This window comes from Ascaphus truei, chromosome 3 (genome assembly GCF_040206685.1).
Source record: "Ascaphus truei isolate aAscTru1 chromosome 3, aAscTru1.hap1, whole genome shotgun sequence".
Classification (NCBI taxonomy): Eukaryota; Metazoa; Chordata; class Amphibia; order Anura; family Ascaphidae; genus Ascaphus; species Ascaphus truei.
Genome location: NC_134485.1, coordinates 428,199,818 through 428,226,177, shown reverse-complemented (window position 1 = coordinate 428,226,177; position 26,360 = coordinate 428,199,818). Strand labels below are relative to the sequence as shown.

The following is a 26,360-nucleotide window of genomic DNA, read 5'->3' as shown; positions in this document are numbered from 1 at the left end:
GGCAATCACAAACATAAAAATAAATAAATACAATGAAAAAACTTGAAAAAAAGACATTTACATACATTCAATATTTCTCTTACCTTTATTTATTTATTTGGTTGGCTAGTGCATTTATTTATTTAATTGGTTGGCTAGTGCTTTTATTTCTTGAATTGGGGTGTTTAGGTGCTTGTGTATATCTTTTATTGCTGTTTATTTTTGGCCTTCATGCTTTTTTATTAGGGTGACTATTGACTGCTATAGTGGCTTATCATGCCCATATTATATGGGTATGATGTACCACTATACCAATCAATGGCTATAGGGTGCGTATAGTGGTCCAGGGGTGGGTGGTTAGGCGTCCCGAGTGGGTAGCGGGGGAGGGTGGGTTAACCCCTTAATTACTATAGTGGTTATTAATCGCTAAGGTGATTAAGGAGTTAGGGGCCATTAGATTGTATTTTATCATGTATTTTTGCTAGAATCGGAGGACATGGACCTGCAGTATGCTGCCAAGGACTCTCTTCATGATGGCAGAGGTAAGTAGAAAGGTTTATTTACTTTATTTATGCTGGCTGGCTAATGTTTTAATTTATAATGGGCAAATGCACTATTATCCATATCTGGATAATAGTTATTTTGCCCATTACTGTACTGTATGTGTTGGGGGGGTGTATTTATTTCAATGTATTGCACTTTTTTTTTGACACAGGATTGGTACCGCAGGCCAGAAGAGACCTGCGGGGACCATCCAAGGGCCCCCAGACACCTGCGGCGACCACTTGAGGACTCCTGGACACCCACAGGGACCACCTGAGGGCCCCCAGACACCCGCAGAGACGACCCGAGGGCCCCCAGACACCCGCAGAGACAACCCGAGGGCCCCCAAACACCCGCAGAGACGACCCGAGGGCCCCCAGACACTCGCGGAGACCATCCGAGGGCCCCCAGACGCCCACGGGGACCACCTGAGGGCCCACAGACACCCGCGGAGACCCCCTGTGTACGCCCGGACACCCGCGGGGACCACCTGAGGACACCCGCGGCCTCTGGTATCAATCATGTGAGGGTAGAGGAGGTGGGTATTTATGTTTATTGTGGGTAGCGGGGGTGGGTGAAGGGGGTATTTGGTCCTTGGTGGGTAGCGGGAGGGGTTAACCCCTTCATTGCCTTAGCGGTTAGCCGCTAAGGTAATGAAGTTGCCTGTAAATGCATTTTTATTGCATGGGATTCATGCCTGGGGTCTCTGGTGCTGATATTAATGGATATCAGCTCCGGAGACTCCCGGCATCAATCCCATGCAGAAAAAAAAAGCATTTTTTTTCATAAGTTCTGTCTCGCCGCCTCTCAGCAGCTCCTCCCCAGCCTCACACCAACTTTTCTGGCGTGAGGATTTTGGGAGAAACTTGCCACTCTAGAGCTGCGATTAGCCTCTAACCTAATCGCGGCTACTAGAATTGTACGAGTTTCAGAATCTGTCTATAAGTGGCTTATCGCCGCTCACCTGGCGATTTTTTTATGACAGCTGAAATTTTTGGCGATTTATGCCTTATCGCCCACTTATCGAGGCTTACTGAATTTTGGCCGATAAGTGCTCGATAAGTGGCTAATCAACGCTTATAGCATAGGCTCCTTAATGTCTTCATAGTAACCAAATGTTTTGGGAGGTATTTATTATCTTTGTTGAACTCTTTTTGCGATAAGACTCTGTGAACTTCTGTTTATCCATTTGTTGCCTTGTTTATATAATGATAACAGGATAACGAGAAAAGGAGACAACAATAATTACCCGATAACATTACTATATGTACACAGGAAGCAAGCAAGAGACACTTTTACTTTAGGGGGGGGTGGGGGAGGATTGCATTATTCCAAGGAAACCAATTATATTCCAAGGAAACCAATAATCAGTGTTGTCTAAAGAAACACATTTGCCAGGGTCCACTTCCCTGCCTGTAAGTTTCTGTACCTGAAATGCATTTTACAGATGGGATTGTCACTTGCGTTTTCAACAGGTATCGCACTTAAAGGTTCATCCTTCCTCGTAGAAGGGTCGCCGGTGTGATCCTCGCTCTCTGAAAACTCGCAGTGGTAAAGAAATCCTGAGTCGTACCCATCCTACAGCAGAGAAAGTGATGGAATTCTAATGTGAATATCACAGGTCGTGGCAGCCTCTTAAGAAGGTATTGTAATACCATATGTCCTCTAAGAGAACCTTAAGGATGAGGCCAAGCTCATTCTGGGCTTAAGGTGGGAGACAAAAGAGTATGGCGATGTTCAGTCCCAGAATGATGTTAATGGAACTGAAGGTGAGGTTCGGAAGAACATGGGAAACTCGGATTACATTTGATGGATCTTACATTTGGACCTTTTCTAATATTGACCAGAAGGCTAAAACCCAGATCTACAAGGTCTGCCGTTCCTGTCCATGACAAAAACCAAAGACTTCAAAATAGAAACACATTCATTGCAAAGCTTCTCCTGGGAGCTAGGGATACGTCTCTGTATCAAGAGAGATTCTCAGCACAGCGCACATATTCTGGAGACCCTGCCAAGGTGTTTCGACTTTGTGATTGTATCAAGATTTTAGGACCCAGAAACATCAACACTGACATCCAGAAAGAAGTATCTGATGTATGCGGATAATTCTCCAATACATATATGTAATAGGAGGTTTTTTGGTGCATTGCATAGCTCCACATCTCCGTAATTATTGCTACTGTACTTTTATGGGCTACCTTTTGGCATTATCATATGCCAGCGCGACTTCTAAACCAACCAATGATTATGCATTGAAATAAATAGCTGTGCACACATTACTACCCTAACGTCAAAACATTCGACACCCCCCCCCTCCCGTCCTATTTTGGTCTTGCTGTCTTTGACTTGATTTTGTTTATAGCGCTATCTGTCTGTGTTGTCTCTGAAATGTAAGAAGATGTTGGACTCTCCACAAGTTTCATTAACCAAGAAATATATATATATTTTTTATAAATGCTGCAAGCTCAGTAATAAAATGTAATAGATATTGTATTACAACCAATTGAAAAAGTTCTCATTCTAGTAGTCAAATATTGTAATTATTTTATTATAATCAATACATGTTACAAAAGCACGCTATTTTCTAAATAACATCTCAAAGTGTATGTATATTTCCGGGTTAATGGAATTTGTACAGTGCCAAGTAGCTTTAAGGGCATGTCCGATGGGAATCACAGCCACTGCAATTACTGGAGAGCGACCATGTTTCCCATCCCTTGGGGGGCCCAGAACTTACAGGAGGGTCTCGGCATGAAAGGAGGAATATACACACAGATACAGAAAGTGGCAAAGAAAGAGAGAGGACGTAAAGTGACAAATAGAGAGTGAGGGTGGAGAATAGGTGACAGAAGGAAAGAATGGCAAATGTTCCGGGGGGTGGAATCATTATATGTTGAGGGACCCAAACCTTGATCTTCTTCCTTTGCGCAGCAAATACAGAAGAGGATTCCCAAAGGCAAAAGTAAAGCTTTTTTTTCGTGGGGGAGGGGGGGTAGTTACAAATATTGGGAACCTCTAGACTAGGAACATGATTAAGGAATAGCGTTATTCTACTGTCTCCGTATGTAACACAGGACATAATATCCACCAGGGTCAGTAAAGTTTAATTGCAGAAAGGTTGTTAGGACTCCGATTAGCTGTGTATCAAAAGACTTACCAAGGAAAGCCAGAATTTTCCTGGTGTGGAGTAAAAACCACAGAGGATGGGGCAAGGTTTTTCAGGAAAAAACAGTGGTGGTAGCTCTTCCTCCTCCTCTTCATCTGGCTTCTTCTGAAGGTCTTCTTCCGAAAGTTCCACCCCCTGCTCCTGCTGCTGCTTTATCCAGGCTTCCCACTCCTTCTGCTTCTGCTCTGCCAACTTCTGTCTGCGGATCATCTCCTCATTTCTCTGTTGGCGGTAAGGATACACTGCAGATGAATTCATGTTAATAAGCAATTCAATCTAATGACTTTTAATAATCGTGTTCCCTGGTCTTCTTCATGTTTTCGCAAAGTGAGTTTGACCAGATATTCACATATGATTTCTGGTTTCGGCTTCTACTTGTGATGCGCACAATTAGTAATTCGGGCATAATACATAGTAATAAACTTTGCAAGCATTGCCATGCAAACCTGCTTATTGAGGCACCCTCACACTAAAATTAACATGGCACGGTCACCAACTCCTAATCAAAGGGGAGGGCGGGGGGGAACAACTCCAGTCCTCAAGGGCCACACACAGGCCAGGTTTTAAGGCTATCCCTGCTTCAGCACAGGTGGCTCAGTTATTTTAATTGAGCCACCTGTGCTGAAACAGGGATATTCTTAAAACCTGGCCTGTGTGTGGCATTTGAGGACTGGAGTTGTGCACCCCTGCCCTAATCGATCCGTCTAATGCAGGAGTGGGCAACTCCGGTCCTCAAGGGCCACCAACAAGTCAGGTCTTCAGGTTATCCCAGCTTCAGCACAGGGGATGCAGTCATTTTGACTGAGCAACTGTGATTGAGCCACCTGTGCTGAAGCAGGGATAGCCTGAAAACCTGACCCGCTTGTAGGACTGGAGTTGGGCACCCCTGGTCTAATGAATAGCTCGAGTTTCCGATTACCAAACAAATCCATCTAACCAAGTGCCAGTTCTAGTAATATGAAATCATTAATAGGCAGTATAGTACTGTGTTTTTGTCTTTACATTACTTGAACAAGCTCATCTCCCATTTCAGAGCCGTATTGATCCTACACCACCGTCCAGGAGATATTGATCCCAAACTTAGTCTATACCAGGATGGTAACAATAGATACCAGCAAGCCAATCCTTTTGAGCATACAATGACACTGCCCATACTGGGAGATCGTGGGGAGGAAGCCCACCAAAGCAAAGCTGGCCACCATCTAATAGCATCATGTAGGTAACACATATATAGGTTTTGTTGGCTCATAACAGTGTGGTTAGTCATGGGCAGTTCAATCCATTATTGTAGATTAACAGAGTTTATGACCACCACTTGAGGTCATCAATGGCACAAAATGTCAATAACATACATCATACATCAAATGTGTGTAGCATGTTAGTGCCCAGACTATGATCAAATAATCACCATGCGATTACTAAACCGGCTGCTCTCCCAACATTACATAATGGTGACATTCAGGAAGAAGAACCAAGATAACAGCTGGAACTATGTTTCTCCGCAATGTTGCGAGGACAATATGATCTTTGCTAAGCTACAACTTTATACGGGGGACATACTGTAATATTTTGGATTGAAGACTGCCTTCCGTATATGCCGAGATCATCCGTCATAGAGCCAAGGGCATTACAAGTTACACAGGAGCAACCAGCAAGATTAACCCATTGATTGCCAGAATATCACAGAATAGTAGCACCGTTATAATATACATTGTAAAAGGTATACACTTCCCATTTCAACATTTTACCTGCGTCTAACCTGGCACAAACTAATATAACGTGTGATATTGGTTCACATGCATAATTTAATAGAAGACCACGATAATGTTTCTATGAGTCTACAAACCGGCCAAGTATCTAAAACGTGCAAAGTGCATAGTACAATGTCAGGGGGGAATAGATGTAGTTTCCATAGTAACCCGGCTGTCTGTGAGTAGGGTCACTGGCTCGGCACTTCTGTAACCCAGGCTGTGCTGAAAAGCTGTGTAATACAGCAGGCGTACGCTTATAGGGGTCTCATGTTAAAGTGGACAAGAAGCAAAAAGTGACACTGTGTGCTCATTTGCATGTCATTACCCAGAATCCCTTGCTGCAGTGGAAGCACCGTATGGTGGGTGATAATGTGGAAGGGCAGGGGTGCCGACCTGTCTGAGACATGTGAATGTGCTCACACGCGGGATTTGTATTTGATGTAGAGAGTAACTAATTAATTATGAAATAAACCATTTACTAACTTCCAAGGATATCCACCAGAGGCCTGCTACCTATATACAATTATTATTTAAGGCTGGCCTCTCTGTATTGTATTATATAGAGAATAACATTGGTTGAGGATGCACAATGGGATTGTCAGGGAAGCTTCCTATTGCGCAGTCCCAAGTACTGCAGACCATGATACATCTTGAAGTAAAACAGTGGGCACTCAAAAATCCGAACATAGAAAATGTATTGAAGTTACGTAGTTATACCCTACGCGTTTCACTCCCAGTTGGGATCGTTGTCAGGGATCAGTATTGTATCTGTATTGTATCACATACTTGAAAACAAGTCCCTATCGCAGTCCTGCGGATCATCCCTGCCTCTGCCTGTAATAACTAGTTGTGTACCTCAATCTTGGATCTGATGCTGCTGAACCTGAAGTACTGTAGGGGTAAGTCAGGGATCTCATAGGTGGAGACCGGGTCTTGCGTCTCAGCCGTGGGAGCAGGGACCTGAACAGCATATCCATTTTCACAGAGCACAAGCAGCATGTTCTCCTCCTGCGAGATGGGTGAAGCAAAGAGAATTCCCCTGGTTAGCACAACATAATGATAAATAAACAAGGAGAATAGGGTTATGAAGAAGCAGTTTACTATGACTCACTAAAGTCTCAAACGTTTGCATAAGGAAACGTTATAAGATTGATATGTGCGTCCATTAAACGATATCACATATTACAAAGTCTCTTGCATTGTCTTTATCATGTCTTGCTTGTAGCTGCATTAAATGTAGAACCCGGTTAAACGTGCTCAATACACCTGTTGCACATCTTTAGCCAGGAGGTCAAATAAAAAATCACACCAGGCATGCAAAACGTTATACCTTCGGGGTTATAGTTACTGAGCAGTCTTCTGCCAGAATACAAAAGGATATCGGAGCCAAGAAGTCACTCCAGAGGTGGAGAGTAGGCAAAGAAAAGCCCCCAATAAACATGCACTCCCTAATCTGGTGGGGTAGCAGTGGCTAAGGTCCATGTAGGGAATAAGGAGGTACCTGGTTTAGAGATGCAATTGTACCCTAGTGTTACTGAGGTGAATGTCCCAGACTCAAAGGTAATTAATTACCAGTGCTGCTTGTGAGTGGTTAAAACTATTTAATAAGGTCCTATGGTAAAATAATAGGGACACACAAACATAAATACACATAGAAAGCACAGTGTACAAGTACCGACGCTGCCTGATACACCTATTGGCAATGGAAGGCCGCTTACAGATGCTTGACTTGAATTGGCTGCACAGTCTCTCTCGGGGCTGGTAGGTGTATTATGGCAGAAATCCCCAAAGTGAAAGGAATGCGCTTACTCAATGGACAAAGTTGCAGTGCTGAACAGGAGAAAATACACTCTCCGACGAACAATGAGAATGGATACGTGAGAGAGAGAGAGAGAGAGAGAGAGAGAGAGAGAGACATCTCAAGGACATTTGCTGAACAGGAGCTTATCTGGAAACAGCCAGAAGGGAAAAGCCACTTCCTCAGGTCCTGTAGATTCATAAGCTGGACTACTCACTCCTAATGCTGATATGTAAATCTATGAGAATGATATGTCTATATTTTTATTCATCGCTAATTGAGTTTTATAAAATCCTTTAATATTACATTTCATTTGCAGATTATATTTGTTTATATATATATATATATATATATATATATATATATATATATATATATATATATATATATATATATATATATATATATATATATATATATATATATATATGTTGTTTTTCTCTTTTCTCCCTTGGATGTGTCCAGTGAGTAGCGCCTTCCTTTCACTGCAGCTATTTTTGAGAGTACATTGGAAGGTCATTAGTGGAAAGCCGCACCGAGGACTGATACATTTCAAACTTTATTTTTTTTTTTCTCCCTAGAGATATTGAATTGTTTTCGTTTATATACACAAACACTGTGATACACTTTTTTTCTTCACTTTTTAGATCTACGTATGTTTAGTGGGAATGTGTATATGTTTGCACATTTGTCAAATGTAAAATACACTTGTTGGTTATTTGTATAGGGGAGAAATGCACCCTTTCATATCACTGGTGAAATGAATTCTCACGAAATGAAACATATGTTTATGTATTATTCATAGAGTTGCGCTAGAGGAAATTATTGTATTTTTTGTGTGTGTGTATTATGGCAGAAGACTGTTTAGTAAACGTGTGTGTTGGTTAATTTTTCCATAAATTGATATTGCTCAAACTACACACTGATACTGCAGCTAGTTATGTCCATTGCAGCAACACTGGTCCTATGTCCCAACAAAGAACAAACCCTCATAACTTAGGACTGAGCCTCTGATTGAGCCACCTGTACTCAAGCTGGGATATCCTAAAAAGCTGACCTGTTGGGGGGGCTTGAGGACTAAAGTTGAGCGCCCCTGACCAGATAGTGAGCATTGTGATTCTGGGTCGAAATGAATAAGCTCTATAACTCACATGAGAAGGTGGAGACCAGTGCAACTCCCTCACTGCTCCGGGTACGCGAACAAATCCAATGGGTTTGTATTTATCTCCGACGGCAAAGAAGAAGACTGTTTTGTCTTTACTCTGTAGGATGAAGAAGAACATATCAGGAGTGCAAATCAACATAAGCAATGAACTGCTCTCCCGGGGCTGCAAAGTCCTGACATCTCAACAGAGTGGTAAAAGTAATCAATGTGCTAACTATGGATCATTTGACTATTACTTCATAAGGCAATAAGGTGATATAGAACTTCAACTTTGTAACTTAGACATTTCAGGTTTAAACATTGCCTTCTGGATATACAATGGACTGTTATATACGCAGGCTGTAAAAACAACGCAGGATCAACACACCGAGATGAAAGGAAAGAACAGACTGAATGGCCTTTTGGCTTAGCACTGCTTTATATACTTTATGTGGCTTTAAACAAGGTTTAACAATGGATTCATAGAAAGGGTTCATTGTAAACTCAATGGACACGTGTCTTATTTAACCCCAACTTCTGCGGTGCTCTGATTAATGCTGCATACAATCTAATGTCATACCTCGTCAAGGAGTATCTCAAATAATCCAGGGGGAGCATATAGGGAAAAGAAAACAGAAGGTACACAAATAAGTGCAGACGTATATGAATTCAATGAAACTTCAGATTGTGTCTTGGCTCATATGGTTGATCTACTCACTGGACGTCAGCAAATCAAAGGCAGCTGGCAAATAGGGTTGCCACCCATACAGATCGTTGCAGTCAGGACCCCTCTTTCAAACGCTCCGTCAGCAATGAATGTATTATATGTAAGATGAGAGAGAAGACTACATAGTGCGATCAAATTGATAATTAAATCTTTATAAAACATAGGTATAAAAATGCGCACTTACAATGTGTCAATAAAAATCAAGCATGTATCACACAAATGGTGAAATTGGACGTTTGCCGAACTGCTCACCGCCTCCCTTGGGTATTCGGGTGGCTCCCACTGCTCGGTGTCTGAAATCAGAACTCCCCTCTTTGCGCCCGTCAGGAAAGGTGACGTCACGGCTGCAGGGCTGGTGTGCTACGGATCGCCTGCAAGTCCAAAATTTTGGACCTATTTTGGACTTGGAGGCGATCCGTAGCACACCAGCCCTGCAGCCGTGACGTCACCTTTCCTGACGGGCGCAAAGAGGGGAGTTCTGATTTCAGAAACCGAGCAGTGGGAGCCAGCCGAATACCCAAGGGAGGCGGTGAGCAGTTCGGCAAACCTCCAATTTCACCATTTGTGTGATACATGCTTGATTTTTATTGACACATTGTAAGTGCGCATTTTTATACCTTTGTTTTATAAAGATTTATTTATCAATTTGATCGCACTATGTAGTCTTCTCTCTCATCTTACATATAATACATTCATTGCTGACAGAGCGTTTGAAAGAGAGGTCCTGACTGCAACGATCTGTATGGGTGGCAACCCTATTTGCCAGCTGCCTTTGATTTGCTGACGTCCAGTGAGTAGATCAACCATATGAGCCAAGACACAATCTGAAGTTTCATTGAATTCATATACGTCTGCACTTATTTGTGTACCTTCTGTTTTCTTTTCCCTATATGCTCCCCCTGGATTGTTTGAGATACTGCTTTAACCGTTGGAACCCGTGAAACAGGTCCCACCAGAGGGTTTGAGCTGGGTGTTTAACACATTATCTTTTTCACTACCTAAACACTTTTATTTATATTTAATCACAGTTTCTTTTAAGTTGTTTGCGCCTTATATCACTTTTTTCACAATATACCTCGTCAAGGAACCATTCGTAGTGTAAAACACAAATAGAACATTGTACTTGGTTCGAATCGTACCCCCATGGCGAGGATCTCCCCATTACGCTCATATGCCAGCGCTGTGACGGGCGCATTGTGCGGTTTGAAGGCCTGCATCAGTCGGATTTCTGCATCTTGTGTGCCCGTGCGCATCGCCACGAGCGTCAAGCCCGTGGGATTGTAAACTTCCAGCAGACGCACGACTCCGTCATCAAACCCCACAGCAAAGATGCCGCCTTTAGGATTGACCTGTTAAAAGGGAATGCAGGGCGTGTCGGGGGTTATGTAGAAAAGGAAAAAGGACAAGGATAGAAAACACAGACGCGCACCCGCGGAAATAAAGAGCGTCATCAAAGCACAAACAGCTCTGATGATGTGAAGTGAAGTAGATGGTTAAAGATCACATGGAAGGTTACAAAATGATAAGGTGGGGCTCCGTAATAGACACAGTGACATTGACATGACACATACACTTGAAGAAGGAACCTGCAGGTCTGAGGCTTTCGAAAGCTCTGTACACCATCATTTCATTTATAATAAAGGACTCTGATGTGGGTCCCCTAAAAAGGTTTTCACACCCTACAAACTTACCGTCCTCGGAGCCGCAGCATAAAAAGCAAAACACTGCAGCTGTCCGGGGAGGGTCTGTTCTTCCAAATGGGGACACCCCCCACAAAGAAGGGATGCCGCGGCTTCCCGACTACAACAAATCTACAGACACACAGAAACGTACAGCAGATACGGGCCACATGGGACACCTAGCCTGCTAATGTATATCTTTATTTGTATAGTGCCCCTCATGTGCAGTGTGAGTCACAGCAGTAATAGCTGCAACAAAAGAACGTGAAGCTCTAATACAAACAGGAATACGGCTACGGCCCCAGTGCGGGCGCCGCACGCGCAACGAAGCGCAACCCGGCGCTCTCCCCCTCCAGCTGAGCTATCTGATGGACTGCAGATCACTCGTGACTGGTGGGTGCGTGGCGGGGGCACAGCCATGACGTCACGCAGCTGGGGCGCCCTCATTAGCTGAACTGCCGCCCTGACGCAGCAATCGCTCGGCCCGCCGCGCCAAAATTCTTGTCTTTTGGCAAAGGCGGTCGCCCATTGCGCATTGTGCAGGTGCGCACAGGCAGCTACTCGGGCCGGCCCCATGGAGGGCCGTACCTTGTGTGCGACGCGCACGCCGTCGGGCACGAAGCCCAAGTGCTTCAAAAATGCGGCAGAAGTAAACATTGGGGAAAGGAGTCACTGCTGTGAAGAGCTTACAATCTAAAATACTACCTTCTACAGAACCTCAAAACACCCCAACTGACCTCTGTGCTCGCTCCGAGCAGTTAAAATAGGAAACTCGTCCTGAACACTTATATACAGTGTGTATGCTTATAATAATGTATGAGAGAGGGAGTCAAGGAGCAGTTTGTTGATCCTCCCGTTTCTTTCAAAGGTATTTAAGCTTCCACGTTTCCCCTCTTTCTCCTGAAAAAGATCCTGACAAAGGCAGTGACGTGGTTGGTGATGTACACTATTTCACACAAAGTCTACCTTCTGTACAAAAGCATGTGTTTTATTGTGAGTTATGTATATTTGTTTATGTATTTGTGTATCACTGTGATACTATTTTAAGGTGCAAAGTATGTTCTGTATTTATTTACTTGCCTTAAACCTCAATTAATTCTCTTTGGGTCCCATCCAACGATTTTTGGATTTTTTTACTTTTCTTGCCCCCACCCCCTCAGCTGGGAAGCTGCTCTGTCTTCTTTTGCCAAGGACTTTTTTCAACAATAAAAAGGTAAAGAAAGCTCCAACTTACCATGCGCGGTGCCCATGCCAAGGAGGTGCCTCCTTGTTTGAATTTCATCTCAGCCAGCGGGCACTTCCCGGCGAAGTCATAGATTCGGACTGACCCTGCAAAAAGGTCAAATCGGGGGCAGGTTATTTCATTTCATAGTTTGGGGTTTCCTACAACGCGTAATCACAATCCTCACGGAACTGACTTTCTATGCAAACATAAGAATAAAGTTTTGGGTAGAAGGGGGGACCTCGCTCGAACTTGTAAATATTATTGATATGTATAAATGATCTGTGTGCTACCTGGGAGGTAATGGATATAGGAAAAGTACGCAGGTGTACTTGAGGACAAAGAAATCCCATAGTGGTGCACGACAAGCGTGTAAAGATGCTGTATTTAAAAAATGACATATTCTTAAAATAATAGGCTGAAATATAATAATAATAGTAATAATAAACCACAATAGATCAATCAAAAATTGTGGTGGGCACACAATCTTGCTAGTGAAATTAGCAACACACCTGCATCACTCATCTTAAATGTTAGTAATACTTAAATGAAGCACCTTCTATCCTAAAGCCACTATATATGGATTTTGTCACTCAAAACGGCTATTTATCTTCAGACAGACTTTACCTCTACGGACTTAAAATACAGAAGGACAACAATTGGTTAATTTGTTACTCACCAATTTTGTTCTTAGAGGTCTGTTACATAGTTACATAGTAGATGAGGTTGAAAAAAGACATAGGTCCATCTAGTTCAACCTACGCTAAATTTAGACAACAGATAGTTTATCCTATATCTATACTTACTTATTGATCCAGAGGAAGGCAAACAAAAAACCCCATTAAGGGGAAAAATTAATTCCTTCCTGACTCCAAGAATTGGCAATCGGATTAATCCCTGGATCAACATCCTTCCCATGTATACTTATTTGGTATATCCCTGTATACCTTTCCCATCTAAAAAGATGTCCAACCTTTTTTTGAACCAATCTATTGTATCTACCATCACAGTCTCCATGGGTAATGAATTCCACATTTTATCTGCCCTTACTGTAAAGAACCCTTTCCTTTGTTGCTGGTGAAATCTCCTTTCCTCCAACCTTAAGGGATGGCCCCGAGTCCTTTGAACTGCCCGTGGGATGAATTGTGCTTTTGAAAGCTCCTTGTATTGTCCCCGAATATATTTGTATATAGTTATCATATCCCCTCTTAGACGCCTCTTTTCTAATGTAAATAAATCTAATTTAGCTAGCCTCTCCTCATAAGTTAGATTGTCCATCCCCTTTATTAATTTGGTGGCTCTTCTCTGCACTCTCTCTAGTTCCATAATGTCTTTTCTTAGGATTGGTGCCCAAAATTGTACTACATATTCAAGGTGTGATCTTACTAATGCTTTGTAAAGGGGCATAATTATGTTTACTTCCCTTCCATCCATTGCCCGTTTGATGCAAGATAAGATCTTGTTTGCCTTTGCAGCTACTGCATGACATTGGGCACTATTGCTAAGCCTGCTGTCTACAAGCACTCATAAATCCTTCTCCATCAAGGATTCCCCCAATATATCTCCATTTAATTTGTAAGTCGCCTTTTTATTCTTGCATCCCAAATGCATAACCTTACATTTATCTGTATTAAACCTAATCTGCCATTTACCTGCCCACGTTTCCAGTCTCTTCAAGTCCTTCTGAAGAGAAATTACATCCTGCTCTGATTCTATTACCTTACACAATTTAGTATCATCAGCAAAGATGGAGACTTTGCTCTCGATCCAAACCTCAAGGTCATTAATAAACAAGTTAAAAAGCAGGGGTCCCAGTACCGATCCCTGAGGTACTCCACTCCCGACTCTAGCCCAACCTGAAAAAGTTCCATTTATGACAACCCTCTGTTGTCTGTCCTTTAACCAGTTTTCAATCCAGGTGCATATATTATTACTGAGTCCAATTTTCTTTATTTTGTACACCAACCTCTTGTGTGAAACCGTATCAAAAGCCTTTGCAAAATCTAAGTAGATAACATCAACTGCATTACCCTGGTCTAAATTCCTACTTACCTCCTCAAAGAAACAAATAAGGATAGTTTGGCAAGATCTATCCTTCATAAATCCATGCTGACTATTACTAATAATTTTGTTTTCCATTAGGTATTCCTGAATATTATCCCGTATTAAACCTTCAAGTAGTTTCCCTACTATTGAAGTCAGGCTTACAGGTCTGTAATTTCCCCTTATCGATCTCAGATACAGGGATCCCAAAGTATCGAGAACGACACACCTTATTGTGTCCTAGTGAAAATTTCACTAGCAAGACTGTGTACTCACCACAACATTTTTGATTTATCCACAGTGGTCTATTATTATTATTTTTTTTATCATCTTTCAGCCTATTATTTTAAGAATATGTCTTAAAATTATATTTTTAAATACAGCCTCTTTACACGCCTATATTGCACCACTAAGGGATTTCTTTGTCCTCAAGAACACCTGTGTACAGTACTTTTCCATAAGAAGAATAAAGTATATGAATGAAAATGATATGTTTCTCATCCAACAGCCTGCAGGGATGCGATGAGAGAATCCTTGTTAAGGAGAGTAATGGATAACCACTGTGTGTTATGGATTTCCGTTGCTGGCCTCTCTGGAAATGGTTACTGCTGTGTCCCAATTACAACAACACACTGCATCTGTACTTACGGTCCAGCGAAGTAGTGGCCATGAGGTATGTAGAAGAAGAAGCATCCAAAGCTTTGATCTTTCCCGAGTGGAAAGAGAACAGGCACTCGGGTTCCTGTGTCTAGAGAAAGCAGTGGCCACATACAGGTAAATAACTTCAATGTGCGGTATAATAACTTTATTTCATGTAGCGCTTTTCTCCCAATGGGACTCAAAGCGCTTCACAATCACAGTAAAGCACACGGTACTGACCACATAGGAAGACACAATGCCTGCCCCATAAAGCTTACACTCTATGTTTTTGGTGCCTGAGGCCCAGGGAGATAAAGTGACTTTACGAAGGTCACAAGAAGCAGACACCGTGATTGTAACCAGGTACCCCTGCATCAAACTGAGTCTCGTTGTTATCAGTCAGTGTCTTTACTCACTGAGCCGCTCCTTCAGCCCCACTGTTTGCTGTATGGTCCGTTAAATTGAGCATGTGTTTAGTTTACTGGCTAATGTACAGCCTGTATTGGTTTCCTTGCTTGCACATCTATTAACTTATACTTTTGTGTATGGTCTGATATACTGTATGCACCATTTGTTTTTAAATATTATATATATAAAGCAGAAAATAGCCATGTTAGTCCAGTTGCGATAGTGCAGAATAAATGAGTTCTTCAGTATTAGGTGATACCTTTTTTATTGGACTAACAATTTATGTCATAGGACAAGCTTTCGAGAGTTATCCTCTCTTCTTCAGGTCAAGCAATACTGATATACAAAGGATTCAATGGCTAATACAGTGTAGAGAGAGGGGGGAAAAAAACCAAAAAACAGATTTTTACTGTAGATAAGGTAGGGTGTTAAATGTGTTTGAAGCCAGGGGACAGTGTCAAAAAAAGGTGGGGAGGGGGAGGGATACTGGGGGCAAGAGAGAAAGTGTGGTTAAGAATAGAGGCTAGCAGGATAATTACAAGCAATTTTGATAGGGTGTGAGAAAATCCATGTCCACATTAAGTCCTTTGGTTTTGGCGTCAAAGAGTCTTATCATTCTGAGTTCAAATGTTTTCCGTTCTTGGGTGCTTTTAAACATTCCATTGAGGATTTTGATTTTTAGATCATTTATGGAATGATCTGGTTGTGAGAAGTGATGTCCCACAGATGAGCAGTATCTTCCTTCTTCGTGATGGAGTATAGAGTGTCTGTGCATATTCATTCTTCCTTGTAGGTTTTAGCTGGTTTCCCCAATGTAGCAACCTTGGTCACATTTGTTGCACTGAATCATATACACTATATTCCTGGATGTGCAGCTGTATGATCCTTTAACATTGAATGTTCTATGGTTGTGACTGGCTGTGGGATCTTGGCAAATATGTTTGCAGAGTTTGCAGCGTTTGTTGCTGCACGGTTTTGTGCCATTATCCATGTCTTTAAAATCGTTGTGAAGTTTTCTGCTGACTAATTTCTGTTTGAGGTTTGGTGGTTGCCAGAATGCAAGAATGGGAGGTTTGGGAAAAATTTCTTTTAATGTCGCGTCCTCTGTCAGTATGGGTTGCAGATCTTTGATTATTTTACGTATACCCTCTAGGGTAGGGTTGTATGTGGTCACTAGTGGTATGCGTTTGGTAGGTTCTTTCTGTCTGTATTGTAGCAGGTGTTCTCGTGGGGCTTTTATTGCAGATGTAATACTTTTGGCAATGGTCTTTGGTTTGTATCCCTTCTGTCTGAACGATTCGGTCAGGGTTGTGAGATGCCTGTTTCTGTCTTCAGTGTCAGAGCATATGCGGTTGTATCTTATAGCCTGGTTGTGTATGATACCTTGTTTTGTATGAGTGGGATGGAAGCTGGAGTTGTGGATGTAACTGCATCTGTCAGTTGGTTTCTTGTATACAGATGTTTGTAGTTTGCCATCTTTCAGTGTTACTGTAGTATCTAGAAAGTTTACTAGGTTTGCCTAATAATCCATTTTGAGTTTAATAGATGGATGGAATGAGTTCAGGGACTCGTGGAATTGTTTTAGGTTTTCTTCACCCTCTGTCCATATTATAAACAGGTCATCAATGTATCTGTAGTATTTGTAGGGTTTGTGGAGGCATGTAGTTAGGAAAGTAGTTTCAAATCTTGAACAAAGATTCATAACTACATGCCAGTCAGCAGAAAACTTCACAATGATTTTAAAGACACTGATAATGGTACAAAACCGTGCAACAACAAACGTTGCAAACTCTGCAAACATATATGCCAAGATCCCACAGCCAGTCACAACCATAGAACATTCAATGTTAAAGGATCATACAGCTGCACATCCAGGAATATAGTGTATATGATTCAGTGCAACAAATGTGACCACGGTTGCTACATTGGGGAAACCAGCCAAAAACTACAAGGAAGAATGAATATGCACAGACACTCTATACTCCATCACGAAGAAGGAAGATACTGCTCACCTGTGGGACATCACTTCTCACAACCAGATCATTCCATAAATGATCTAAAAATCAAAATCCTCAATGGAATGTTTAAAAGCACCCAAGAACGGAAAACATTTGAACTCAGAATGATAAGACTCTTTGACACCAAAACCAAAGGACTTAATGCGGACATGGGTTTTCTCACACCCTATCAAAATTGCTTGTAATTATCCTGCTTGCCTCTATACTTATCCACACTTTCTCTCTCCCCCCCAGTATCCCTCCCCCTCCCCACCTTTCTTTGACACTGTCCCCTGTCTTCAAACACATTTAACACCCTACCTTATCTACAGTAAATATCTCTTTTTTTCCCCTCTCTCTACACTGTTCTAGCCATGGAATCCTTTGTATATCAGTATTGCTTGACCTGAAGAAGAGAGGATAACTCTCGAAAGCTTGTCCTATGACATAAATTGTTAGTCCAATAAAAAAGGTATCACCTAATACTGAAGAACTCATTTATTGTATTGTATTGTATGTCTTTATTTATATAGCGCCATTAATGTACATAGCGCTTCACAGCAGTAATACATGTGGTAATCGAATAAATAACAGATAATATAAATAACAGATCATGGGAATAAGTGCTTTAGACATAAACATAACATTAAGGAAGAGGAGTCCCTGCCCCGAGGAGCTTACAATCTAATTGGTAGGTAGGGAGAACGTACAGAGACAGTAGGAGGGAGTTCTGGTAAGTGCATCTGCAGGGGGCCAAGCTTTATGTATCATGTGTTCAGAATGTTCACAGTGCTATTCGTATGCTTCTTTAAGCAAGTGTGTCTTAAGGTGGGTCTTAAAGGTGGATAGAGAGGGTGCTAGTCGGGTACTGAGGGGAAGGGCATTCCAGAGGTGTGGGGCAGTCAGTGAAAAAGGTTTAAGGCGGGAGAGGGCTTTAGATAAAAAGGGGGTAGAAAGAAGACATCCTTGAGCAGAACGCAAGAGTTGGGATGGTGCATAGCGAGAAATTAGGGCTGAGATGTAAGGAGGGGCAGAAGAGTGTAAAGCTTTAAAAGTGAGGAGAAGAATGGAGTGTGAGATGCGGGATTTGATTGGAAGCCAGGAGAGGGATTTCAGGAGGGGAGATGCTGAGACAGATCTAGGAAAGAGTAGAGTGATTCTGGCAGCAGCATTTAGGATAGATTGTAGGGGAGACAGGTGAGAGGCAGGAAGGCCGGACAGCAGGAGGTTACAGTAATCAAGACGGGAGAGAATGAGGGCCTGAGTCAGAGTTTTAGCAGTCGAGCAACAGAGGAAAGGGCGTATCTTTGTAATATTGCGGAGGAAAAAGCGACAAGTTTTAGAAATGTTTTGAATGTGAGGGGCGAATGTGAGAGAGGAGTTGAGTGTGACCCCTAGGCAGCGTGCTTGGGCTACTGGGTGTATGATCGTAGTTCCAACAGTAATGTGGAAGGAGGTAGTAGGGCCAGGTTTGGGAGGAAGTATGAGGAGCTCTGTTTTAGCCATGTTGAGTTTAAGGCGACGGAGGGCCATCCAGGATGATATAGCAGAGAGGCATTCAGAAACTTTGGTCTGTATAGCAGGTGTAAGGTCGGGTGTTGAAAAGTATATTTGTGTGTCATCAGCATAGAGGTGATATTTAAACCCAAAAGATGTTATTAGGTCACCTAGAGAGTGTGTACAGAGAAAAGAGAAGAGGTCCCAGGACAGAGCCCTGGGGTACCCCCACAGAAAGATCAATAGAGGAGGAGGAGGTGTTAGCAGAAGAGACACTGAAAGTACGATGGGAGAGGTAGGATGAGATCCAGGATAGAGCTTTGTTCCGAATACCAAGAGTATGGAGAATGTGAAGGAGAAGAGGGTGATCCACAGTATCAAATGCTGCAGAGAGGTCAAGTAATATGAGCAGAGTGTAATGACCTCTGCACTATATACATATATATATACACATATACATATACATATACATATATGTGTGTGTGTGTGTGTATATAAAATGTGGCACTGTGTGCTCATTTGCATGTCATTTCCCAGAATCCCTTGCTGCAGTGGAAGCACTGTATGCTTGGTGATAATAGTGAAACGCAGGGTTGCAGACCTGTCTAAGACATTGTGCTCACAAGTGATCATTTTATTTGCTATATATATATATATATATTTCCTCAGTGCCAATAGTAATAGAGTAAAACTTACAATATTAGAAAAGGAGAGGTCCAGCTTCCATATAGCTCCATTAGCGTCCTATGGATAAAAACCAGAGTTCAAAATGGCAGATTTACATTGGTACATTGGCCAATGACTGTATACAGTAGGTCAAGGGTTCTCGACTCCAGTCCTCCAGTCCCTCTAACAAGTCAGGTTCCAAAGATATCCCAGCTTCAGCACAGGTGGCTAAATCATGGACTGAGCTACTGATTGAGCCACCTGTGCTCTAAGGCAAAGTGACATTGGTCTTGACACCCCCGGATAAAAGGCAGCAGACACCTATAAGATACATTGAACCCTTTAAAAATATATATAATGACGCCTCAAAACCAAGCACATTGCTTGTATCGTGTGATGGAGATACTATCCTTACCTGAGCAAACCACATGGGGGAGTCTGATTCCATCATCTTCACCATGAAGCGAAGGTTCACATTCTTCCCAACTAAGAGTTCGTTCATGGGCTCCATCTCCAGAAGTCCTGTATCATCAATAGTGTCAGCTGTGTCCACGGTCTCAAAGTCCCACACCTGGTGGGAAGGGTAATGGAGCTTGAACTGTCCAAACTTATTAGTACCATGTTTTGATAAATAAATGAGGGTTATCAATAGTTGATGCCTATATAGAGTACCCCTTGTATGCATCACATTACAATACAGGTACATTATCATTCTGGGAAATGAGGAAACACCACAAGGATCCCATTTTCGTTCAACAGAGATCATTTAAGTCATCCGTCATCTCTTTGCTGTCAATGTTACCTGTACTGCTAGCAGAAACGGGTTAAAGCTCAACTTTTCCCATCACTTGATACCATAAACAAGCCATTAAATTAACCCCTTTCCTGCTGGAGGAGTCAGGAACACTGTTTTGCATGTTCATTTGACATGGAAGAGGTTGAGGGTCATATTTACTAATCCATGCTACTTCACATGACACCTTCCCGTGGCAGATGGGCTCAAAGGTGTCTAGTGGAATAGGACTGCTTAGTAAATAAGGACCTGAATCTGCTAAACAAACACAATGAGGTTCCTGCGCTTTTGTTTTACGAGCCATTCCTCGGCCATAAGACATCTTATTCAAGTAAGTGGGCTGTGAGGTTCTTCCAGAACTGGGAGGGGTTTTATGGCAAAAGGCTGCTTAGTAAACTTGGGTACAATATGTAACAATGTGATAAACCCTTCCACGGTTACACAGCTCCAGTGCGGTCTGACGCTGTGATCAACCAGAGCACTTTGTAGCAGAGAGGTGCCCCATGTGACCAGGGCCGATACAAGGGTAATCGGCACCCTAGGCGAACCTTCAGCCCTGTGCACCCACCCTCCCACACCCCCAACACACTCTCACCACCCATCACCTCTCACTTCCTCTCCTCAACCTCTTCACACCCTCCCTCCTCCTCCTCTTTTTCACCCGTCCCATCTTCTCGTCTTTTTCATACACCCCGTCCTCCTCCTCTTCTCCCCCCCCTCCTCTCACTCCCTCTCCTACTCTTCTCTCAACCCCCCTCCTCTTCCTCATCTCACCCTCCACCTCCTCTCCCTCTTCACACCTCCCCATCTCCTCCTTTTCACATACCCTCCTCCTCCCTCATGCCACCTCCACTTCCCTTACCCCCTATCCTCTTCTCTCACCTCTTCTCTCATCACCCCTCCTCCTCCTCTCTCATTCCCCTCCTCTTCCACTTCGCTTTCCCCCTCCTCCACTTCCCTCGCCCCCACCTCCTCTCTCACCCCTCCTCCTCTACTCTCACCTCCTCCTCTTCTCTCACCTCTTCTCTCATTCCCCTCCTCTTCCTCTTCGCTTTCCCCCTCCTCCACTTCCTTCGCCCCACCTCCTCTCTCACCCCCTCTCCTTCTCCCACCCCCTCCTCCTCCTCCCACCCCCTCCTCCTCCTCCTCCCACCCCCTCCTCCCACCCCCTCCTCCTCCTCCTCTTCTCCCACCCCCTTCTCGTTTTACCCAAGTAATGCCTACCAGTGGCTTGCGGAGGACACAGGCCAACAGGAGCGGAGCAACGGCAGAGTCTGCCAGTGGGCACGGAGCAGGGCGGCAGCTGAGACAGGCGGCGGCAGGAGAGGAAGCCGGAGGACCGCGGCAGAGGAACAGGGCAGCAGAGGAGGTGGACGGCTGGGAGCACCGGTGCTGTACCAGCGGCAGACACCAGAAGTCAGTGAAGACTTCCGAGTCGGACGGCTGGGGCATGCTCCTTTGCCGCCCTGCTCCGCTCCCACAGTCCTCAGACTTCTTCCACTGCCCGTCTCAAATCGCCGACCGCCTCTTCCGCCACATTGCACACCACCCGTCATTCGTCTTCCTCCTCCACTCCCGCCGCACCCCAAAATGTGGCGCCTTAGGTGACTGCCTAAGTCGTTAGTCAGTCGTTGCACTGGCCCAGCATGTGACCAGGGCACTCCGTAGGAGAGAAGTGCCCCACGTGATGGGCTTTACTTAACGCACTACATTTGTGAGTGCATAAATGATATATACGGTATAGATATATATGTTTAGTAAAAGGGTTGTACACCAGTCACTGTGTTTTTGTGTGCTCTTCTGCTTATTAGTACTCACTTACTAGTGCTCACTTTCCACCTGCATTTTAGTTTATTCTATTCTTTGTATTTTATACTATGTTTTCCCGGTTGGTATAATAATCTAAGTGACTTTAACCCTTCCAAGGACAGAGAGGCCTTTCATTCTTATTCTAGTACACAAAAATGTTCAATAAAACACTAACACGGTGTCGTCTTTATGTACACATTGACCAAGTGGCGGATTTCCCATTAGGCCCGAGTCCAGGGTGGCAAAATTTGGGGGCAGCAAAAATGTCTGGCTCCACATACTTTTGCTGCGCTCTCGGGCCTATAGGGCCAGGTGGCAACAAGAAGGCGTTCGCAAGAGCCAAGAGCCTATGGAGCCAGGACATGGATCACAAACATCAGAGAGCCAGGCTATTCTGTGATCTCAGTAGAAACTCACCCTGACAAATCCATCCGTTCCAATTGTGATCAGCTCTCCTTCATCAAGTACAAAATGGTTAATGGGTCCGTGGTGGCAGGGTCTGCGTCCTCTTCGGCATAACTCTACCTTGATGAGACCTCCTTCCCAAAGCAACATGTTGCCCCATTCAGATCCAGAGATCACCTGGTGATAAAGCAGAAGAGAAACACAGGAGCATTACCAATGGAAAGCATCACTATTGTGTTCTGCGGTCACCCACCTAGATCTGGCAATCAAGTGCCCACAACAGTACTATATATAGAAACACAGCAATTGTTACCGGACAAGAACCATTTGATTCACTCAGTCTGCTTTTGATTCACTCAGTCTGCTTCTTTCTCATACTTACTTAGAAACTAACTTGGCTTCTTCTCCATATTCAAATATTACCATTAGGTTCCTCCATGAATATCCTAAGCATCTATAAGTCCTAATTCTGTATTTGCCCTCAGTTATTATGTGTTTGCCTCGAGCGCCAAAATGGTGAGTAATGAGTAATGGTGAGTAACACATTGTTACCATGGTTTGTAATTAAGGACTGCCATGGACAGATTAGGACTGCCCAGCCACTGAGTACTTGAATGTTCATTTATTATATACTTTCAAACCTTAGCCCCTCCTTCCTAATGCTTTCTTTATGCGTCATATTATTCACTGCACTATACTACTTTCCCGACCTTTTCCATTATGTAGCCGCTCTATTAATTTCCCTTAGAGTAACTTCTATAGGTCAAGGTGGGAGCCCAAGTCCTTCTCCCCGTTATAACAGTGTTATCCCACGTACTGGGCACGCGGCCCAAAGGTCAGACAAATCGGACATGACACCAGGCCTTGAATAACAAACAATGCAGACATAACCGTGATCCTCAATCGGAGGATCATGTACATAATATTACTGTGTTTATAAATGCTACACAGTCATGTACCAATGTCTCGCCCAAGTCCCCACGACATTGTGGTACGATATTGGTGCCAGCACTATGTTGGAGCTCTTGTTAACTGTGAGTGTAATCGTGGCAGGCCTCTTCTTTGCAAAGCCTTCACTACCCTCGTCTGTAATGAGGATCTCCTCCTGCGTTACTCACAAACCTTGGAACCCGATTGGTTTCTGCTCATCCAAACCTCCAATCAACTGTCTCAGCTCTCTCTCTCTCTGGGACTGTTACCCCATTGAGTCTCTGTAGTCCTTTCTGCTTTCAAACGCTCTGCTGGGCCTTCTTGCAGGGAAATGACATTTTTATTCCATGATGAAGTAGTGCTATACTACAAAACGCGTAGGATCTAATTTATACCTATGTGTAGTAGGTTTTTGCTGCTATATCCTATTGCATTTTGGCATTTTCGAGACTATTTTCATCCCTGTGCCTTGGTTGATTTAAATCGCGATTGTGACGTCATCATACGGCGCACTACGACGGAGCGACGGCATCTCTAACCAGAGCAACTGTTGTGTGAGTGATCGGTCCCGGCTGTTGCTGTGCCGGTTTCTGAGCACACTCTGTATGGTTGGAGTCCCCCTCACTGCTCAATCTGGGGACCGCTGCCGTGCTAATATCATTTAAAGAACTTTGGACACTCCTTATACCACCCGACCAGAGGGAGGGTTTCTACAGAGGCTGCAATATCATTCCCGGTTATTCATGTAAAGGAGGAATCCTACAGCTGCAACCCGAGATGCCTGCCAGAGAGACCAGTTCCTGACTCCTGAACCCCTACCTGCCGATTGGTAACTTGTGTGCTGTGCACACTCAATGCTTATGTTCTAGCTTTTTGATGTACGCAGAATATTTATCCCTACTTTATATGCAATAATATTTTCATTTACTTCACTATTTGCGTTTTGCGCTGTTGTTTGTTTCCATCTCCCCAGGACTGCCCCCACGTGTTGTTGCAGCCCCTTTTAAAGATTCCTGTCCTCTTACACAGCCTTTCCTATTGGCTGCTTCTCTGTCTAACCTGGGTCACATCATCCTGCCCCACAAGTGGCTGCCTGCTGCAGCACAGCATGCTGGGAGTTGTAGTTGTCCTATTGCAGCCAGGGAGCAGTGTACTGTACGTATGTCAGCTGCATGCACTTACAAGGGTGTTACAATTAGAAAATACTTTCCCTCTTGGCCTTATCCGCTCCCTGGGGTTTATACAGTGACCCCTTGCTCTAGATCTGTTTCTGGGTTAGCATTGTTCAAAATAAAAGAAGAACCGGACAAGGGTCATAATCTAAAAACAGACTGTTCCACATTTCTGACTTGCAATAGATAACCACACTATCATTCCCAGGGCCGCCGACAGGGAGGGGGAGAGCCGGGACAAGTGTCCCAGGCCCGGTGGCTGTGGGGAGCCCAGCTGGCGCTGGAAGTTGGGACCGGCTTCTGCGTCCAGCTGTCGGCCCGGCTATCCTCAGCTGCTTCCGCCTCTCTACGCACCTTTGTATCTGGGGGAGTAGTGGTGTTTGTATCTGGGTGGGGTAATAGTGGTAATTGTATCTGGGGGGGTAGTGGTGTTTGTATCTGGGGGGGTAGTAGTGGTTTTTGTATATGGGAGGGGGTGTTTGTATCTGGGGGGGTGTAATGGTTTTTGTATATGGGAGGGGGTGTTTGTATCTGGGTTGTGTGTACTGTGTCTGTATCTGGGGGGGTGTAGTGGTGTCCGTATTTTGGGAGGTCATTTTGTATTGGAGGGGGTATATTGTCTGTATTGGGTGGGTGGTGCGGACAGTGTCGTGGGAGAATTGTATGGGGATTGGGGGGAATTGTGTGTGGCCAGGAGAGGAAGGGAAAATGAGTGTGAGGAGAGGGGGATTGAGTTGGAGGGATTTAGAGGGAGGGGGTAATTGAGTGGTAGTGGAGGGTGGGGGAGAGAGAGGAGAGGGGGTGTGTGAGAGAGAGGGGGGAGAGTGAGGAAGAGAGGGGGGTAGAGTGAGAGCCAGAGAGGGGAGAGAAATACAGGTGTGAAAGGGGAGGGCTTGCAAGACCGCTGACACGGGGGGGGCGGGGCTCTGACACAGGGGTGGCGCCGACATGGCAAAGCTCTAGTCCTGGGCCCCAGGAAATCTGTCTGTGATAATCCTGATACCCTAAGCTAGATGCCTAGGTGTCATTCTTGATTCCTCCCTCTTCTTCATCCTGTACATTTGTTACCTCTCCAAATCCAATCCTTCCTCCCGGAACAATCCACCAATTATATCCCTCTTCACTACTGCAACCTGTTTCTAGTTGGTCTTCCCCTATGCCATCTCGTCTGTCTCCTCTGTTGACTATTCACCTTACTAACCAACCCTCCTCTTCTGCACCATTATGCAAATCACTACATTGGCTACCCATACCCTAGAGTCAAATGTAAGACACTTAAGTAAAAATAACACTGCTCCTCTGAACATCTCTTACCTCATTTCCAGGTACTTTCCCTACACACAATCTACGTTCTGCTCTTTGATCTACATCTCTCCACCTCCCTTATTACTTCCCCTCCCTCCCGCCTCCCAGGCTTTACCCATGCTGCACCCAAGTTCTGGAGATCTCTATCACGCACAGACTCTCCCCTACCAGGCACAATCAGACTCTCCCGTACCACACACAATCAGACTCTCCCGTACCACACACAATCAGACTCTCCCGTACCACACACAATCAGACTCTCCCGTACCACGCACAATCAGACTCTCCCTACCACGCACAATCAGACTCTCCCTACCAGGCACAATCAGACACTCCCCTACCAGGCACAATCAGACTCTCCCTACCACGCACAATCAGACTCTCCCTACCAGGCACAATCAGACTCTCCCTACCACACACAATCAGACTCTCCCGTACCACGCACAATCAGACTCTCCCCTACCAGGCACAATCAGACTCTACCTACCACGCACAATCAGACTCTCCCTACCAGGCACAATCAGACTCTCCCCTACCACGCACAATCAGACTCTACCTTACCACGCACAATCAGACTCTCCCTTACCACGCACAGACTCTCCCCTACCACGCACAGACTCTCCCCTACCACGCACAATCAGACTCTCCCCTACCACGCACTATCAGACTCTCCCCTACCACACACAA

At 44.1% G+C, this 26,360-nt stretch overlaps 1 protein-coding gene across 2 annotated transcripts in view; it reads right to left on the bottom strand.

Annotated features, from left to right (window-relative positions):
• The window catches only part of CFAP44 (cilia and flagella associated protein 44), a 131,836-nt gene that overhangs the window by 73,837 nt on the left and 31,639 nt on the right, over positions 1 to 26,360 (bottom strand). For both annotated transcript variants that reach the window (XM_075592860.1, XM_075592859.1), the window contains exons 9-18: positions 22,279 to 22,443; positions 19,675 to 19,830; positions 19,290 to 19,337; positions 14,701 to 14,800; positions 12,022 to 12,116; positions 10,248 to 10,457; positions 8,389 to 8,499; positions 6,295 to 6,447; positions 3,680 to 3,910; positions 1,952 to 2,100 (exon numbers count right to left, since the gene is read on the bottom strand). In XM_075592860.1, the coding sequence (XP_075448975.1) occupies positions 1,952 to 2,100; positions 3,680 to 3,910; positions 6,295 to 6,447; positions 8,389 to 8,499; positions 10,248 to 10,457; positions 12,022 to 12,116; positions 14,701 to 14,800; positions 19,290 to 19,337; positions 19,675 to 19,830; positions 22,279 to 22,443 (1,418 nt within the window). The remainder of the gene's footprint in view (positions 1 to 1,951; positions 2,101 to 3,679; positions 3,911 to 6,294; positions 6,448 to 8,388; positions 8,500 to 10,247; positions 10,458 to 12,021; positions 12,117 to 14,700; positions 14,801 to 19,289; positions 19,338 to 19,674; positions 19,831 to 22,278; positions 22,444 to 26,360) is intronic.